The sequence below is a fragment of the Leuresthes tenuis genome, unplaced genomic scaffold, assembly GCF_036924035.1.
Source record: "Leuresthes tenuis unplaced genomic scaffold, fLeuTen1.0.hap1 SCAF_14, whole genome shotgun sequence".
In the NCBI taxonomy this organism is placed as follows: Eukaryota; Metazoa; Chordata; class Actinopteri; order Atheriniformes; family Atherinopsidae; genus Leuresthes; species Leuresthes tenuis.
Window position 1 is genome coordinate 15,651,503 of NW_027325368.1, and position 20,432 is coordinate 15,671,934.

At 41.4% G+C, this 20,432-nt stretch overlaps 1 protein-coding gene across 1 annotated transcript; it reads right to left on the reverse strand.

Moving 5' to 3' along the window:
- Window positions 1-198: 198 nt before the first annotated feature.
- nyap2b (neuronal tyrosine-phosphorylated phosphoinositide-3-kinase adaptor 2b) lies at window positions 199-19,410 on the reverse strand. Its single transcript, XM_072364335.1, has 7 exons — window positions 18,512-19,410; window positions 15,942-16,143; window positions 11,726-12,039; window positions 7,835-8,911; window positions 3,903-5,165; window positions 3,664-3,767; window positions 199-2,545 (listed from the first exon to the last, which is right to left on the reverse strand). The coding sequence occupies exons 2-7, from the start codon at window positions 16,118-16,120 to the stop codon at window positions 2,258-2,260; spliced, it is 3,225 nt and encodes a 1,074-aa protein (XP_072220436.1). The 5' UTR covers window positions 16,121-16,143; window positions 18,512-19,410; the 3' UTR covers window positions 199-2,257.
- Between the last annotated feature and the right edge of the window lie 1,022 nt (window positions 19,411-20,432).

Genomic DNA, 20,432 nt, shown 5'->3' on the forward strand with positions numbered 1-20,432 from the left:
ATTTGAACTTGATTCCTTTTTTTTCATTTAGAAAACTTTTTGAGGAAATGTTCAGAGAACCCTCTCTTTTCTTCTAAGTTGTGCTTCTCCTGAATTAAAATATTTAAAAAAAAGTACGAGTCATACCGAGTTCAGTTGCAAGGACACTTGTAAACAAAACCCACGTGCCAAAAAAATCCCAAGACAGGTGGAAATGGATCATTTCAACAGGAGAGTTTCAAGTTCATATTTATTTATTCCTCTCAACAGAACCCAAGTGACAATCAGAATACAGTACTTTTTTTTCTCTGAAACATGTTTTTTTTTCCTTTTTTTTTTAATAATGCAAAACAAGAGAACACTCAGTGCAATAAGACAGAGGACTGACAGTGCGGTGCTCTCTCTACCTTTTCACAGTGCACGTTTATACACACAAAGAGATTGTACATCATCATTATTACATTTCCAAACTCCACCCACCAATGTCATGACAGGGCAAAGTGAATGTCTTAAAACAATCATTTTTAACTTGCGACTTGCATACAGTGTAGCTTGGCACACACTCGGAAACACACACAGCTCTCTCCCTCACAAACATACAGTTACAACAAAGGGGGCCCTCTGTATCACTGATCCTCACCAAACGAGGGATACTGCACTTGCTCTCTCGGGGCTAGCTCAGGGCTCCAAAATTCATACAGTTTTGGCAATGTTGACCATGCATTTTATGTGCAAAAGAAAACCAATTGACATAAAAAAAGGAGGGGCTTGAGGTAGAGGGAGAGAACAGGAGGAGAAGGGCATGTATATGAGCAGCCTGATTCAGTGTGATGGAAGATGAGGTTAGTGCAGTTAACAAAACAAAAAAAAAAGAAGATTTGTAGGCCCCTGTGCAACCCCTTGGTAGAGCTGTTGCCATGTGATAGGTCCTTCAACAATTTTATTTCTAAAATGGTTGCCAGCCAATTAATAGGGAACATCATCAGAGACAACCAAATATAGATGACTGCATGTTACACATAACCAGTCTCCTGAGACTTTTCCTTTCAACCAATAAATTGAAACATACATGGCACAACTCATTACTCCTAAAATTTTCAAAAAAATATATATAAGCATAATCTTGAAAGTTATTTCTTAAGCAAGTGCATATGGCTATTATTATAATCTGCAGTAAAATGAAGAAATCCTCTAAAAGCTCAGGTGTTGATTGTACAGGCTGGTTGTTGGCATCAAGTATTTACACTGTCGTGGTGCTCGCAGTGTGCACGGCAATGTAAGGGTGCTGGTACTTACCAGCCATTGCCACTAACCCCATTTTAAATGACCAACCATCCAAAGTGCAACCGCACTCATGTTTTACACGCTTTGGTTGGTCTTCAAAATTAAACTGTTCATTAATGTGTGTTCTAATTTACTACCTCTCCAACTCGCCCTCATAGTGTATCTTAGAATACAGCAGAAACATTTCACACCTCCTCTGTCCTCCACAAAATGCCAGCCAACATGTTTTCCTATAAAACAATTCAACCGCTTCAAAAGGCTTCGACATAGTGACAACACAGTTTCTTACCGTAACATACAAACTGATGCACACAAAGTTTCCTGTTTCTGTTCTAGGACCAACTGTTGTACATTCTAGAACACACTGGACCAGGCGTGGAAAGCCCTGGAATCTAAAGCATGTTGACGCTCACTCCTCGACTTACAATACAACAGTAAAAATGCAAAGTATATATAGATAGAATTGAGCAGTCCATTCGTTGTAGTGCTTTGAGCACACAAAAAAAGTGTTGGGCATAAGAAAATGATGCTACTACAGTACAAGTATCAATAGATTATGCTTTCAAATGTAAAACAACCTAAACAAAAATAACCAACAACCCCCCCCCCCAAAAAAAAAAACAAAAACAAAGATTAGATTGCATCTACATCTACTATACATAATTTAAGATGCTTTTTGATCCCCACCATTTCATTTAGAAAATATCTATTCATCATCAAATATCTACTCTAATTATAATACAAGATTCCAGTCACAGGAAATAGAAAAATATCAAATATCGATGATGATAAGAAAACATGACAACCTGAACGAGCAGAAATATTGCTGTGGTAACCACCATGGTCCTTTGACATCAGCAGTATCATCCCTCTGGTCCTCTTTGTGGTTGCTCTGAAGTCCCTGATGGAGCAGGGGAGAATCAGTGCAACCTGTCAGGGAGAGGAATTGGGTAATTGGGGGTTGTGTGGTATGGAGGTGTAAGTTATTCTAATGTCAGATGGCTGTGTCCCAGAATACAGTGGTCTGTGTGGGGTAAGGTGGAGGACGGATCTTCTTGGTCCCACTGCTCTTTCCCCAGCCTGGGAGGACAGATGCACTTTCCTGCTTGCACTGACTTCGCTCCTGGTGTCTGTCCTCATTCCTGTCTGGAGGTGGAGGCCTCTCTTGAGATTTCTGAAGGTGTGGATGTTGCCTGGAGCGGATCTCCATGCACAGGGTGCGTTTTCTCTCTATTTGCTCTAGCATTGTGGTGTCTCCACATATCCATGGCATCTGGGGCATCTGAGACAAATTCAAAGTATGAAATTGAATACAATCAGATTGAACTCAGAATTATTTGTTAGCCTGTTGTGACCGTGTAGCTTATTGATTCTACTTAAGCTATAATCATTATTTACTGATTGACTGTAAATAAACAACTCGTCAAGCCGAAAATAACAAAACCATTACTGTATTGACAGCTTTAAGCAAAAACGTATTCAAATCTGTTTTTTATTAAAGAAAAAAACATAATAACAGATTGGCAGGGGTCATATTCTTGGCCGTCAGAACAGCATTCAGTTCACAAATCAAAAATGTTAAACTTAAATATTATGTACTCTTACTAACTTTGTAAGGAAAGAGGATTGTGTGGTAGAAGTAAAAAAACAGACAACAACAATGATCTCTGACAGGATCCTGCTGTGGTCTGCAGCTGACTTCGTCCACTTCTTTTCTCTGTTGTCACCAATGATTTACTTTATGTGTAAAACACTTACGCATGCTGATGGATTCTGTGGCGTTTCTACTGTTAGATGTACAGAATTGATTTAGGGCATATTAACTGATGCATGCCGACGTTGTTCTTCATAGGGTTGCAATTATGATGATGTGATGATAAGCAATGGAGAGTGTACTAACTGATATCCCTCTTAATTTCAGCATATTGACATTATCATATTATAATTGGAAAAGGTATCTGTCTCCAGATTTTCTTTTTCTTTGGTCACTTCAATATTAATGAAAAATGTAATTTGCTGCTAATAGGTAACACCTTAAAAGAGTTTAACAAGTACTTAAAGCAACTTGGATTATTAAAGTTTGATCTTTGGTGGTTTTTTATAGAATGGCAATGTTTATCTCAACATTAGCATTATTATTCAATAACAATGACCTTTTTTTTTTGTCATTTTGATACCGTGGAAGCCAGCAAGACAAGCAACTGCTATGACTGAAGCTGAGAGCAATCCATGTAAAATAAATGAGCCAAAACTGTTGTCACAAGGATTTCCCCAAACTTATAAAGCAGGAGTCAATAACTGAAAGTTAGACAGTGAAGAACTTAGATTTCGGGGGACCCGTCAGAACTGAAAATCACTGGTAAAGGAAAAAGAATTAAAGAAACAACCAGATCAGCTTACCTGACTTTGATGTGTCGCTGCAGCTCTCCTTTGTGGTGTTCCCATTGGAGAAGGGTTAGCAGGCATAGAAGGTGAGCGGTTATACTTAGATGATGTTTTAAAATCTGCAAAGGAAGGATAATTCATGTTTGGTTGTATGTCTTGAGAATAGTTACAGCCGTTTTTTCCAGTTGGAAGAAACTACTGTGCCTGTATTGTAACATCTAATTCTCTCTTGAAACTGAGATTGAAACCCTCACCATTTCCTGTTCCCGTGGTCATCGGTGGGCTACCCGATGATCTCCCGTGGTGAGTAGGTGTGGCTGTTGATGAATGCTGCCCTGACTTTGTGCTACCATTCCTCTCATGTGCTTTTGATTGGTCCAACTTGTGATTTCCTCTGTGATCTCGCCGCGGTGTGCCATCTGACCTGAATCCCCGTTCTTTATTATCACACCTGTACTCCATTGCCGAAGGACTCTTTGTGCACTTGACATCATAATGATGGTGCTCTGAGCCATTAAGACTTCTGTCTTTGCTGTCTCGTCTCACCTCAAGGCCTGTTCTACTCAAATCTTTACTGTCCTGCCTGGGTAAAAGAGGAGGAGGAAGATCTCCTCCATTATGGCAGCTCCGATCTCTCCCCTCATACTTAAATTCAATCCTTTCCTTGTTGTTTCTGGATGTTTCTTGTCGTGGCAATATCTCAGGTGGCTGGTCTATCCTCCCTTCGTGTCTATGTTCAGTGTCATTCCTTTCTCTCTCTTTGCTATTCTGATGGGGTGACAAATCAGGATGATGGTCTTTGCTGTCATGCCTAAATTCTAGTCCATTTCTAGCTTTGTCTTTGTTCTCCTGTCGGGGCAGGAGCTCAGGTGGCCTGTCTCTGCTTTCGAGCTTTGAGTCCACACTATTCTTGGCTCGCTCCTTGCTATCTTGTCGGGGTAAGAGCTCAGGTGGCTGATCCAGAAGTCTCTCTCTGCTTTCATGTCTATAGTCTAAACTGTTTCTGGTCCTTTCTTTACTGTCTTGTCTTGGTAACAGCTCAGGTGGTTGATCTAGAAATCTGTCTCTGTCTTTGCTGTCCTGTCTCAGTGAAGTCTCTATGCCAGGTCCTCCACTTCGATCTTTGCTGTCTCTCCTTGGCAGTAGGTCTCCATTGCTAATCCCTCTGTCCTTAGAGTCTCTTCTTATCAAAGGTATGGATTCTACAGAGCTGAAGCCCCTGTCTTTGGAGTCTCGTCTCACAAGGATGGGCTCTACACAGGCCTGGTCCTTGCTGTCCCTGTGAACAGGTGGTGTATCTACACTGCTACAAGTGCGGTCTTTACTGTTGCGCCTGTTGGGCAGAGGTTCAGCATTGCTGCTGCCCCTGTCTTTGTCTTTGTCTCTTCGATGAGAGGACTCCTTATTGTGTCGCTCCTTGGACTCTCGCTTGGACTCTCGCTTGGACTCCTTGCTATGACTGTGGCGTTCTTTACCTTCTCGCTTGGACTCACTGTGAGACTTGCCTTTGGACTCGGCTGCAAAAGGAAAAAATAAATAAGTAGAATCAATATTCCAACATTAGAATATTTTTTTTTTCAATGATCAAAACCAACTGCATTATTATTACTTATATATTATTACTTATATATATATATGATCAGTTAAAAATTTGAAGAGGAAATTATCATCATTTTTTAAATTTAATGTACATTTTTGCTTGAGGCGCCATGCCATCTAATATCCTCTAGGTGTCACTCAACAATTGTTGAAGTAGCAGTGGTTAAACCAGTGGAGGGAGCTGAATCATACTATTGGTCAAGAGACATTAGAATTCTGTTTATTGTGGTGAATGACAATACACATTGTCATTATTTGTTTTATATCATATATAAAACTGTATTTATGATGCATTTTATTATATTGCTCAATGTTTGTTTACCATTAAATCTACACTATGACTAATGACAGCAATATAGAGAAAACATGGTCACTAATACAACATTATTTTGATATACATTAAACAGTAAATATTGTCTGATTTTAGTCTTTTTAATGAATTCATGGACGTTGCCTATTTTAAATCTCCTTTACACAAAATATTCCAAACCTTACTCATTGGAAATGATAACAGTGGACCTAATGTATGTCTCTAATTCAAGATCATAACTGCCTAAATGAAACATGTGGATGATTGATTTCCATAAAGCTACATGGTTTTTCTCTGAGTCGTAAGCTAAAGTAACATCCACAAGCATCCTCTGGAATGCCTTCATGCCTCATACAAGTCATTGTTAAGTGGGATGCATGCGGATGCATGTGCGAGTGAGAATGACAATAAGTGTGCTGATTAACCAATTTATAAGTGGGTCAGGCTAGCCTTTGCTGCCTCTATTGCCTCAAAATGGAAGAAAGACAAAACAGAGCTCTTCCATAACCTCCGTGGTCATAACACCATGTAGTCACAGTCATGAAGCAAAGCACACACACAACCTATTAGTCTTTGCTTGCCATCTGGTGCACACAGGTGTTATGGTAGTCAAATCACTGAAAAAGACCTATCGCCACAGCCCTCTCCTCATGCACAGACAACATATGCAAATTATTACAAAGCAGGTGTGTCTGGATAACAAAGTATTGTTGAAAGGCTCATTGGTGAGACATTACAAGAAATCCTGGCACCTGAATTCAACACTCAACTATACAACAATCTCCTCTTAAAAGCCAATAATTTGACCTCTAAAATGAAAACAACAAATAAAACTGTCTTCGTTCATTTGCACACATATACATCAATTGACAAATGCAAATCTCCTTACATTAAAAATGTAAAGAAATCTAAGATTCCCAGCTTCTACTTTCCCTAGCTGCCTGATTGGCTTTACCATGTGAAAAGTATGTGCTGATTGGTCAAACGGAGATATTTGAGTTCAGACGCATTGCAATCCCTGTCATGTGCTCATTGCTTCATCGTAGACTGGCGTACTCTGAGCTGTGATTGGCTGCATTACCCACAGGGAAAAAATCTGCAAATAAGAAACAGGGATTTCTACTCCTTCCACTGTTGCTATGTTGTAGTTGCTAAGAGCACTGGGTGAGGATGGATTGTGGATTCTGTGTACTTCCATCCTGATCTATAGTTTATGTTAAAGAAAGAAAATTTTCATCAATAAATCACTGAATTGTCGAACACTTAATTGAAGATTTTAGTTTGATTGTCAAAGTTCTCAGACTGTAAAACACAGGTCTGAAGAGGGATGTAACACTGCAGGTCAGTCCTCACAACAAAGATTTAGATACTTTATCGTGACCCATTTGAAATACAGTAATATATGACATGCCTCAATATAAACTTTGCTGTTGTTTCTGCATTTATGAAACATCTGTTCCTTATTTTTTTGGTTATCAACAGTTGTGATTTTCATTAATATAAGTGAAGTAGGTAGATTTTAAAAAAAACATTTAAGCCTTGTGGGAGTATTTAACACAAAATGAACGAGAAAGTTGCATTGTAACAGAGAGATTATTCTACTGGCACCACATTTATGAAAGAAAATATGAGCAAAAGCGATTTACTGGTTTTATATAATCTCAAAAAATTTTTTTTAATAAAATATCTGCAATTTGTGCACCTGTGAAGAGTTTTTTTCCCTCCACTGCTGAACTCATATTTGGCAGCATCTTGAGTGTGGCATGAATATCTGTATTTAAATGTGATGTTTACATATTCAAAAGTAATCCCGCCTGATGGCTTAATGCCCTGGGTAGTTTGAGAGACCCGCTGTCCGCTTTAGTCTTTAATCTCCTCAGATTAAATCATACGATCTGTATCAGCCTTGGCTAGGTGGGCCCAGATTAAATGAATAGAATTTTGCAGCAAATGTAGCCAAACATGGTACTGTAAAAACGATGCATTCTATGTACAGCCTCGTAATATGGCATGGTTGAGCTATTTAATCTAAAGTAGTAATAAATTATGTTATAACCGATGAAGAAACTCACGATTGTTTACTTGGGTTTGGTCCAGCAGTCAAAGCATTTGGTCACTGACACTAACCCTGGTTCATAGATTACTCTGGATTTTACATTGCTTTTTTCAGACTTTGCAAAATTACAGTCTGACTAACTCTCCTATATAAATATGCTTATCTTATGAAATGGAGAAGGTATGGATGGTAGGAGTGTTTGTGGAAATGAAGTCACTTACACTCCCCAGGTTCTTTAGACTTTCTTCCGCTGGCATTTTTCTTCAGCATGTTTCTGCCTGTGGTGAACAAGTTTGTTAGCTCATCCAGTGGGCTTGTGGGTGTCCGTGAACGTCCTGTTGACACATTCTGCATAGACCCATGAAGTCGTCCTGCGCCGTCCTGTGGTGGTGAGCCTTTGCCATGAGGGGTGGCAGAGGCGCTACGTGGGAGCCCCCCAGGAAATGGCATTGGAGCATCAAACGGAGGAGTACGCATGAGGCTAAGAGGGGTGAGACAGCGGCCCATACTGACGGGCGATGGGCAAGCAGAATGACTACGCTGATAGGAGGATGATGAGGAGGATTTGTAGAGAGTACAAGGTAGTGGAGGCGCAGAGGAGCGACCAGAGACTGTAAGTGTAGGGGTGGCTGTGAGCTCTCTACGGATGTGAGCAGAGGAGAGCGGCTCGGTGGAGGAGGTGGGGGATTTGCTGTAAGATTGGTTCTCTAGCATGGGCAGTTTGGTTACATCTAAAGGTGTGAGGGGGGACTCATCAGAGTTGGGCGAACACTGGGCGGGTGCTGGTGGGAACACCAACAGTGGAGGCCGGTGGGTGAGTAAATTGGGAAAAGGTGCTGGAATGTCACAGAGGGGAATGTTTCGAGGTGTGGAGCAGCGACTGAGAGGCTCAGGGTCATATGGTGCTGGAGTTGGGCATGCCGAACGACATCCCACAGGATCGGTACGGTACTCCATATCATCCAAAGCAGGATACTTCATCTCCTCGTACACAGACTCTCCTGGCTCCTCGTCCTCACTCTTCAAGGGTTCTCGCATTCCAATGTCAATCCCGCCCATTTCAATGTAGACAGGTTCGTCTTCACAGTCGTCTGTAGGGCTTTCATCACTCTGTGGCGGCGATGGGTTGCGTTCGCAAGGGGATGTAGTGTGGTGGAGTGGTTTGGACAGGCAGATCCCGCTGCCTCCGTGGCTCTTAATGTAGGATTCATCAAAGGAAACACTCAGTTGTGTGTTGGGGTTCCTCTTGGGTTTGGGGGGTGGTACCCTTCTGCAGTCCTCACTGCAGCCTTGAGCTGCTAAAGAAAAGAAGAAAGAAAATTTTTACACAAACTGATTTAATAAATATGCATTCACGGGCACTACTTGCCCTGCGTTAGGTAATAGTTTTTAGTTTATTCATATGTTGATTTGCATGTTTAAGGATACGCCAGTCTATGTGTGACATAAGTAAGTAATGTTGACCCTCCATACAAGGAAACATCCTCAATTTGATTAAAGTCTGTTTTTGTGAATTGTCTTTAATCAAATGAATCATTCGCATTAACACAACGCCTTTTTCAGTTCACTAGGTCAGCTATAGGTCGACATGTTGCTGAGAGCAATACTTTGCTTCTGAGATTTAGGAATATATAAGGCATATGCATGTTTCTACGTCACATGTATGCAGAGAGATAGTATGTGAGTAAAGTATCTGGGTCACACACACTGTGGAGCTTCTTTTTGATAGTGGTGACGTGGCATTGCAGTGTGAATCTCTTTAGATGTGGTGCAGTGAGGCTTTAGTAGAATGTTTGCATTTGCTTTGATAGTACTGTACAGCAGTGAGTAGTCCCAATACTGGTTTACTAATAGTAGCCATTCCTATATACTAGTGACCTGCTTGCAGTCATTTTCTAGGTCAGACACCGAGATGTTTTTTTATAGATGTGCCCTTCACTCTGATAGGCAGTGAGAGATAAGTGTAGTTAAAAACTGGACCATGTCTGAAATATCCAAACTGCAGATTTTACACCTTTAATAATTCAGATGCCAGATGGCCCAGACACACGCACACTTCCCGTAACTGTATGACTCACCACCATCACTACAGTACATGCAGGCAAGTGCGCAAGCTCACACTGCACATACCTACACATTCATGAAGGGGAATTAGGACAGACGTGTACACGTTTTATGGAACATAATCTCACAACCTTTGAAGCAATTCTTTCTAACTGTGTGGGTGTTTGTCTTCCTTGTTTCTGTCACATCTACGGTTTTAAATCTTATTTTGTGTTCCAGAAAATTAGATTTTTTTTGATAGTCATTCAAGGCTACAGGCCAAAGCTGAAAATCTGAGCATTTTATTTTGATCTATGGTGATATGTTGCATGCAAAGCTCATGTAGATCACGTTAATTTGGAATTAGGAACATGTTTTTTTTCTTTTCCACCCAACCAATATAAAAAAAGGTGCTCAAGGAAAATTTGGTTCTGCACAGTTTAATTTGACCAGTATGATACTCAAGTTCCTAAGATCTCTGTCTGTTTCTTTTTGTAACTTTGTGTATGCATGTGTACACGTGCATGCAATAATCTGCACACACTGGCATACTTATACTTCTTTTTTACCAATGCAAAATACATTCCTACACAAGGTTTTCTTAGTGGAAGCTGAGGTCTGCATCACCACTGATGATGAATCCAACCCTTCAAACATCCCTTAGTACCTCTTTTTTTCTTCTCCTCACTCTATTGCTTCCTCTTTCCCCCTCCCCCTCCCGCCCGGATGTGTTTACCCGCAACACCCTCCCCCTCCCTCTTCTCCTGGGGAAAACAAATCTAGGTCAATCGCGCCTCCTGAATGAATTCTACGCTGACAAGCTCCTCCCATTCCTGCTGAAGCGCCAGCTACAGAGCACGCAACCCTCCCCTCAGCCAGGGACACCCCCACACTCTCTCTCTGATTGGTCCTGAAATCTCAGACTCTGGCATTTCTGGAGCCTTATTGGCCTGAGCTGCTCAATGATGCTGTGATTGGTTGGGCTGCAGGGGGTCTTGTTTCTGTGGGATGGTTGCCGTGGCGCCCAGGAAGATCTGTGTGCACACTGAGATCCCCACCAATCTGAGCCAGGCTGGGCGACTCCCTAAACATTACGTTGGCAACAAAGCAGACACTCTGAATTGAATCTTTTTTTTTTCCTGCTCCCACAGCTACCTGCCTCAAAGTCAATCTGCCTCCTATAAAACTCAGTTTAAAGACATATACTGTTTTTTTTAAACTTGTGCATTTGTTACAAGAGCAATTGTATCAGTTTGCTCGGAAAGGTATTCAGTCCCTGATATTTGCAAAAGCCAGCTAATTTGATCACATCTGTCAGCATTTGGCCTTGTTGTGACAAATTAACCTCCACAAGATTTCTTATTTCAATTCTCAAGATGTGACTATTGAATATGTTAATCAGGAAACAATAAAATGCAGCTACTACTGAAAACTGTAGGAAATAATGTTGAAAGGCAACTATTGAACAAGAGTGTTAAAAAGCGAACATGCAAGAAACATAGTCGTTTCAGTGCAGGAGTCCTCCTAGGTCAGTTTGTTGGGAAAAACGTATCTGATATTTTCCTGGGTTAAGGGTAATATGAGAAATATCCATTGTTTTTACTTACAATAACAGCAGACAACAGTCATCACTCCACTAGTTACAACTTATCCATACATCCTTATTCTTTTCTTTTTAACCTTTTTTGTTACAGAATCCATTACCTTCGGCACCTTCAGAGTGTATTTAAATACATTTATATTCTAACTTGTCAGATTTTGATGATCTATCATAAAATGGCAAAAAAAATTACAGAAATAAATATTTCTGCATAAGTTCTGACACTTTAGGTAACTTTTTTATGTGTATTATGTTGTCTAGTGTATTTAAAATGTGTTTCGATCATTGCTTAATGCCACTCTAGTTGCAGAAAATGTTTGTTATTTTGCAGAAATTGGAGTTTGTGTGAAGTATTCTGTGGATAACTGGATGTCATGTCATTGTGGGAAAAACAATGCTGAGGAGGTCACTGCAGAGAGCAGCTAAATATAGCTGCAGCAGCTGGGTGTGAAGTGCCACCACCACTTACCGTCACATCTCTCCCCACGGCAGGTGGACATGGGACCGTCCACTGCCTCAGATGACATGCTCAGCTTGGTGGCTGGATCCCTCCTGGGCTTAGGTGGGGGCTGCTTCCTAGAGGTTGGACTTCCCACTTCCTCCTCTCCTCCACCCCCACTGCTCCCACCACCGACAGAGTGAAGGGACTGGGATCGCACAGAGAAGCCCTGTCCACAGGCAATGGCATGCAGGTGGGGCATGGGCATGCGTTCCTGAGGGTCCGGCATGGTTATTGAGCCCATACGCAAGTGCTTGCCTTCTGTTACTATGTCCTCACCCACTCTGAAACCGCAAAAGAAGAATAGAGTGGGGGTATGGAAAAGAAGAACATAAACATCTATGTGAATGTGAAGTGGAAAAAAATAACAATTCTGGTGCAAAGATTGAGAAAATGTGAAATATACTGAGATAAGAGTTCCATTGTAAGGGTAAGGGAAGAAGAATAAACAAAAGCCTTGAGCCAAGTTCCTACAGCATCTCCTGTGAGGTGTTCCTGTCTGTGCATGTGTATGCTAGCTTATTTTATCCATTACAAGTTTCTCAAATAACAAGACTACTAAATTGGAATAACAGACATGCTAGTGCCACTAACAACAGGGACCCTAACAGGGCAATGCATTGATTTGAGTTTAACTCTGGATATATTCAATGCCCATCACACACCATGCAAATCCCCCTGACTGTTAACAATCAATCTTTAGAAATGGATGACTGGCCCGAATTAAGTATTAATGATGTCTGAGTTTTGTGTGACAATGGGATTAAGGACTTTTGTGTGTGAGTGTATGTGTGTGTGTGTGTGTGTGTTTGTCATAGGGTAAATAAACTCATGATATAAATGTTTTGGAAAAAAATGTTCATAAAGAAGAAGAGATATTTTTTCAATGTATATGGGAGCTTGAGCTGTGTTCTCTGTTTTATTAATTTGTTCTATCAGACTGATACAATGAAGCTTGCTGTTAGATATTCAAACACATGGCATGTTATAGAATGAATTTCCACGTGTGCCTGTGCATTGTGCATGTGAATGTGTGTGTCTGTACGTGTGTCTGTGCATGTTTTTGACTTCAGTCTGTGACTTTGCTGACTCTGATTCCCTCCCAGCCAGCTGCTGAACAGAAGGTGCTTGGTAGGTTGGGTTCATTGGTCAGAGGCTTAACTTTGCCTAGCAACAGGGTACCCATAGAAACCAGACACAACCTGAAGAGCCGCAGAATTAAAGTAAAAAGGCAGCAAATCAGGAGTTCAAAAAGTAAGCAACAAACCATATGCAAATTTTATGTTGCACAAAATAATAATGATTTAAATTTGCGTTAAAGTGTATCTATAAACAAGTGGAACACTAACAACTACCAGGAGTACCCACAGGTGTCAACAGCACATATTAACAATCTCTCCCTCGCATAAGTTTTGGGTGTGCATTTGTTGTGACATGCACCCAGTATACGTGTGTGTGGGTGGCTGGGTGTGACTGGAGTACTGGTGACTGAGTTATTTTTAGGATATTTGCCCAGTGATTGGCTAGAGGACAGACCACAGGTGCACTTGGACCGGTTGGAGTTGACTTGTTGTCGGGCAGCTCTGGTCCTCTTACTGTGACACCATGTGACAGGAAAAAAACAACATCCCAGAAACAAACAAAACACTAAAGGTGATTCAGAGAGTTGGACAAAGGTGCTTGTCTGTGAATGCATAAGCATGTGCACAAAAGCTAAAGAGAGAGGAAAGCAGTCGTTATAAATTTGCATGCAGATGTAAATATAGGTAAATGACAGTGTGTGGGGCTGCATGTAAAGGTAGGGAGTGGTGGTATAATGCAATTGTTTGCATGAACATTTGTGTGTGACCGTGATTAACTTTTTTCTTCAGATGAAATACAATAAAAGAAAGCAAGAGTAAAGTAGTAGCCTCACTCGAACCCAGCAAAATGATGTGATTGGCCTAAGGCTTTTCCAGCTGTCACCAGGCAGAACACTTCTCCTGTGACTGAGCTCATACTTAATCTCCCGCTAACAGGTTTTCTTCCATTCCCCCACACTCTTAAACACACTTGCTGTAACAAGATCTCTCTCCCTAACACAATCATATGGGCCATTTGCTCTTGCCTACAGTTTCTCACAAACTAATATGTTCTTTGTTTCCTGTTGTTCAAGCCTATGCATGCACACAATCATCTGTGTACGTACTTATGCACATGCGAAGACAAGCATGCACAGTCAAATTCTCACACTCTCGTTCAGTGTAGAAATGGGTCATCTGATTGACCCACTTAAAGACATCATAAAAAATCCAGCTACTTTTTTGCTCTTCCTCAAGTGACAGAGTATTAATGTTTTAGCTTTGAAAAGACGGGTAGCAAGACAGCAGATGTCACTTTCAACATGCATCATTCTGCCTTATTCATCAAATTACTATACAGGATTGCATTAGGCCTACCGACAGGTTACCGATTTTACTGGTAGCTAAACAAAATCTAAGCAAGGATAGATTCCTATATGATATTCAGAAGTTTAGCTCTCTCTCAAATACCCGAGGCCTGAATCTGAATGTTAAATCATATTTGATCATGTAAGAACTGTAAAAGAACTGTTTATAACACACTGTCCATAGACAGTCACAGAGGATGGCAAATATACTACAGAAGAAGAACTGACTCTTTTATATTGCATGACCCAATGACAGATTGGGACAAGCCTCAAATAGTTCAAGAATAAATTATATATTTATTTAGACTTTATTTGATAGAGATAGATACCAAAATACATAGATAAGCTGAAGACAGCTTTCCAAGGCAACACTTAACCCTAGGAAAAGTCTTTAAATCAGTTAAGAAGAACCACAACTGGTCACATAAAAACACTAAGCCAACCAAAACAACTTCAATCTAATTATGTGTCAAAATAATAAACTTTTCATCAGATGCCTAGTTACTTTGAACTGTGTCTGACAGTTTTGACAGAAAATAAGCCATTTTAGATTCCATAGCAAAATTGGGCAGCATTTCCTAGAAATCTCTCTGCTGCAAACTGGTTTAGCCTGCTGCATCATTGGATTAACTGTGGAGAACAAGTGGAAGCACTTCTCGGCTGCTTTATGGCTGGATAAAATACTCCAAGCATCCACTTGACTGATCTACTTCCAGTGAGGGTAAAAATAAAGCACCAAATGGTAAAATGACATTTGACAGATATGAAATGAAGATTCCCTGTCTTAAATATTTCTTGACAATTCTACATTTCAAGACAAGTCATCATCTCTCAGACTTAGAAAATGGGTATTTATTCAGTTTTAGTCCATCGCCAACGCTGACAACAACCAAAAATATCAATGACTTATGCATTTTCTTGTTGGGGACTAATAGATTCTGCACTTGACTTTTAGGGAAATAGAAAGCAATACAGTTCAAACCTCTGCAATGTCCTCCTGTCATCCCCAGTGACTCAGTGCTCATTTTTCTCCCCCACAACACAAGTATACTGCATGCATGTGTTAGTCCAAGCTAAATGTTTGTCTCTTATTCAGTCAAGTTAAGGGATGCTACCTTGTTGTTGCTGCACACAGTGGCACTGCTTAAATTATTTTTTTTCCACTGTATGAAACAGTGAAGCAACACATGCAGTTTAACTAGTCTCTGATGATCTTAACTGGAAAAAACATTTGAAACTCTCAGGGGTGTTCAAGCTACTTACATAACTTATATGTTTATATAGCTGAGCATTTTTCTTCCAAAGGAAAAAAAGGAATATGCTTAAATTTCTGCAACATATCAAGTCCCCTGCATGACTAATTTGTATCCTGACAATCTAAAACACTCGCTGACAGAGCTCACACCCTTCCCTCTTAATTCTTAAAGCTCTTCATCTGAAAAATGGAGCAGTGGTGACCTCCACACAAGGACGAGGCCCAAATAAGTCTAAATGAGAAATTAATTATCCTCTGTAGATCATGGGGTGCAGCAGTCCACACTTGTAAACCCCAAAAATATAGCAACCTGGCATTACCACAGAGACCCTCTGGCCACTTGTCCCAATTCCTCACAACCTAAAGTGAACCCATTGACATTCTTGCAGTTACGAGCAGAATCCCATTGCTATTTTGCATTTCAGCACAGGTTAATGTAACAGAATCTGTGCTTTTTCATTTAGTTTCTCTTTGTGTGAGCTCTTTGCTTGTGTTCTCCATACCTTCTTATGGCTTCCTCCTGTTTTCTTTTTTTGTCGTTTTTTTCCTGCAGGAATGCCTTATTTCTCTCATTCCTGGCGTGGTCCAAGTTCTGAGCTAGCAGTCCATTGTAGGCTCTCAACCCATTCTCCTCAACATATTGGAAAAAACTGAGAGTTTCCTCCTCTTTGGAGCTCATCATTCTTCAAGTCTTTCCACTGCATTCTGATGAGGAAATATAAGAGGCATTAGTCTTGACTTTTAGTCAGTTATTACCTATAAGAAACACAAAATATTCCTAGGACTCCAGAGCACCCAAGGATCATATCGTACATTAGTATTTTCTGAATGCAAAACAATCATTGACTTGTGTCAGTAAATCGTTGTCCTGCTTTTACTTTTAAGGTCAGTTTTTATGATGTGAAAAACAAGCTGAGAAAGGCTGAATTATCTTGACAATAATGTAAGACATTACGTTGGTTTGACTCTTAGTTGTTTTTTCCTTTTTCTGACTATTGCTGTTGAGTTCATAGCCTATGGGAGGTTCATGTTGGTTGCATCATGCCAGTCTAAGGAAGGGTAAGATTTTTCTCTTGAGGGTTGCAACATGTTTCTCCATCATTCACCGTGTGCATACACACACACAGATACACGTATACAAAAAGCACGCTTGGATATGGGCATAAGCAAACAGCTAAGGGAGTCACTATTTAACTACAATTACTTAGAACCTCCTGTCTGTGTGTGGATCAGTAGCGGGTGCTCATTTTCTCAGTTGTGATTGCACAGTTTCTTCCTGAAATTACTGGCTTCGACCAAGTAAGTGTGCAAATGAAAATGAAAAGAGGCTTTCATCTTTTGCAGCTGTAATGTGTATTGAGCTCACACGTGGTAATGTGGCAGTCCGGGGACAAATTAAATCAACACAAATTAAATGTACCAGTCGCACTGGACTGTGATGCACAGTTTGCACATATACATGTCTTATCTTAGGTCCACAAATATTGTTACCTTCTGCACTTTGATTCTGTAAAAAGACTAATCCTAGTGGCATAATTTTAGTAAAGAAAAAGCTCTGATGTTGCTGTGAAAAAATGTATCATAGGTGAGACATTCATATGGTGCAATTGTTCTGTGTTCCATTCCAAAATAGCAAACAGTTCATAGTAGCACTGCTTGCATCTGCTTTCGATCTGAGCATAGAACAGATCATTTGATGATCTGATTCACTGTACATGCATGAGCAGGATATGTTTGCCTAAAAACCTTTGCAACTGCATGCAACATAGCATACACAGTGTGCAACAACAGAATGGAAATGTAGAGAGGCTTGTAGTGTATGAGAAGAAGACTGCATGCTTTTATGTAGGTCAGTGTTTTCAGATCCGGCTAAGACTCATGCTTGTTTACGTGTGAGAGAAGCACTGAGCGTGAGTGTGCGTAGGGAGGGGGAGGGGGCTTGTGATAGCTGTATGTATGTTTGTGTGAGTAGGGAGGCAAGGGCAGCAAGGGGGGTCTTGGAGGGCAGCCAGATGGAGATTGCAAGGCCAACCAAGAGGCCAGTCATTGTCTGGCCATCCTGAGCATCCTTTTACCTCATGTCTGTCTATGAGCAAGGCAAGAATGCATGCAGGTTCATTGGGTTTATCTGCTGGGTCAAGTCCCCTTGATGCATTCTTAACACTTTTTAGCACAGGTTTTTGTAGGTTAGAGGAGAGGAGCGATAAGAGTCAAAGAAAGGATCACCGTCTCAGAGCAGAGTTCAAACTACGGCAGAGAAACCTGATGTCAAGTGGTGAAGAGATTTTTTTCCCCTTGAATATCATGTCTTATCTCTAATGCACATGCACAGCATTAAGATCTGAAGCTATACAAAAGGAAATAAATCTACGTTTCTGGGAAGAAATGAGGTGCACGAGTTAAGATGACCAGAAATGAGAAAGCACAGTTCACATGGTGTTTGAGCTGAATTAAGCCTGCCTGCCTAATCCCTGTAAGCCTGGAGCAGCACTCTGCACTGGAATCAGCTTGTTTATCACAGTGTTTTTACCAACCTAGCCTTTCACATTGGATTGTCCTCCTGAAACTCATTGATGTAAAATGCTATCATTATTTGTTTATCTCTGTAAAACCTGTCATTTCAGATACCAGCCTTTTCAACAAATCTTCTTTTCCCCTCCCCCTTTTGCTCTTGCTCTTCACTTGATGTATTTTCTCTTTATTTCTATCTAACCCCTCTCCCCTCCTCTTTTTTGTTTTGCTCCAGATGACATGAGCTCAACAGTTGGAACCGAAGTGCACTTTGCTTTAAAAGTAAATGATGGTGGCACATCATTTCTGTATCCAGGCAACCATGTCACAGGAGAGGGCCACCATGGATATTCTAAAGACACAATGTCAAAAAGATCGCCATGGCCAACAGTCTGGTGACCACATGCATGGATGCTCATGCATGTACACAGACAGTCATCAGTGCATTGTAGTTAACTCAGGTTAAGGAAAACCTTTACTTGTTCTACTTTACAAAAGTGCAAAGCTGTGCAGCTCTTTACACATGGCAAATATTTTTGTGGACTTCAGTATCCATACTTACAATAGGACTGTGTCCCTGTTGGCTTTTGGACCAATGTGTCTTCTGTCTTCCCCTGAGTCCAATGTGCAGTAATGAGCTCTAACCTATGCTGGAGCACCAGTGCACTATTCCACTTAAATCCACAAAGACTTCCATCCATTGTATGGTCCAATCTATTAGCCTGCTATATGGAGACCCTGTGACCCAATAAAGCAGGTGCTAGAGGGAAGCTGGGCCATTGGGTGCCCAGCCCAAAGCTCCCTTCCCTGGGCTGAAGATGGGACTCCTCCAATCCAGATTTTGCCTATCTCCAGGTCCGGTGTTAGCAACACTTCTCCAAACATCTGCACATGCTACTTTCAAAAACAGGATGCAGTGTACATGGAGAAACAGACCATACCCGCAACTGCATGCATTACACAAATTCACATTCACATGCTGTCCCAAAAAGTAGCCTTTCCGTTGCAGACTAGGCACTCAAAGAGTTTCAAAGGCTTTTTCCCAAAATGTCTCTTCTGCTTTAATGTGTCAAAGTGTCACACGGATGAAAAGGGTCTTCATCCACGATGGCTTCAAGGTTGAGGCAGAGCAATGTGGTGTGGGTTTCCAGGTATGGCATTCCCTGCCGGTTCCCTCTGTCCAGCTCAGCCAAAGAGATCAGCTCAGTTGCTCTGTGCTTGAGCAGATGACACTGGGCTTCCCAACTACAGATCAGAACAAGAAGAACACGCCCACTGCCTACTGTGGCCACCATCCACTAAAACGTCAACCTCAGTCCCTCTCTCTTCTTTTCCTGCACTGCTCTTCCTCTTGCTTTTGAATTCATTCTCCTGAGCACTCCTACCCGAGTCTCTTTCTGCAGTGAATCCTTTTATGTTTTTGTCGCGTGTGCCTCATCTGCCTTCCCTTTGCAGCTGGAATCTAAGTGGAGCCCAAATGTGTTTTTCTGCTTTCAGCACCACGGAGAGTTCTCTGTCAGAGGGTGGGGGTTGAGTGGGTGGGCAAACTCAGAGAGGGGGCCAAGTGGAAAGATGGAGGGGGGGTGCGGGGTGGGAGGAGTCAGCGGGTTGCCAGGGTGTGACCTCATTAGACACAACCTCCTCTTCCCCTGGCAACCACTGCGATCCCCCTCCGTGATGCCCCCTCCTTCCTCTCCTCTCCCTTACAGCTCGTAAACAAGACCACGACACAAAAACACTTGCGGTGAATACAGTGTTGCTCTCAAGTGCCTTCATTACATGTATTGTAGCCAAAACAAAGAGAGGTAAATGCACAGCGCAAACAACACACAAGAGAACAGCACTTTGCAATTTCTTCTACACACTTGCACCGACCTGCTGATGCAAGATTCAAATGTGTTTGCATAAACATACAAAGCAACCAAATTCAATGCAAACTTGTTCCCAGAGGCCACAAAAAACGGGATTAAAGCAAGTACAGAGTTTAAGTAGAGTTTTGTGTTTGTCAGTGGACTACTGTGGCCAGAGTGCAGCTCTGCTCGACTGTCTGGGGATGACTATTGGTTTCAGCAATGCTGTTGGTTGTTTATGTGTTGGGAGTGCCTGCTATATAGTGCAGAAGCGGGAACAGAGGGAGGGTGAATGGTATGGGTGGGTGGAGTGACTGGGTTTGCTTGGGTGGATTAACACTGTGGACACAAAAGGATTAGTGAGCAGAGATCTGTTGTTTTCATGAACCCTTCCCTCCATTTCTTTTAACTCCCGCCCTTTTCGCCCTCACTTTCCCCCTCCCTCCATTCCTTGTTGTGGCTCACACTTTGTTGGGGGAAAAGGTGCTGGAGTGTGAGGTTGGAGGCATCAAAACCAGTTTTTACAAACATGTGGTGGTCAGTTTAGCGAAGAGATAGGAGAGATAATCTTGTAAAAATAACACTGGGTGGGGTAAAAAAGAGAGCAACAGCTCTGTTGCATGAATCACTATG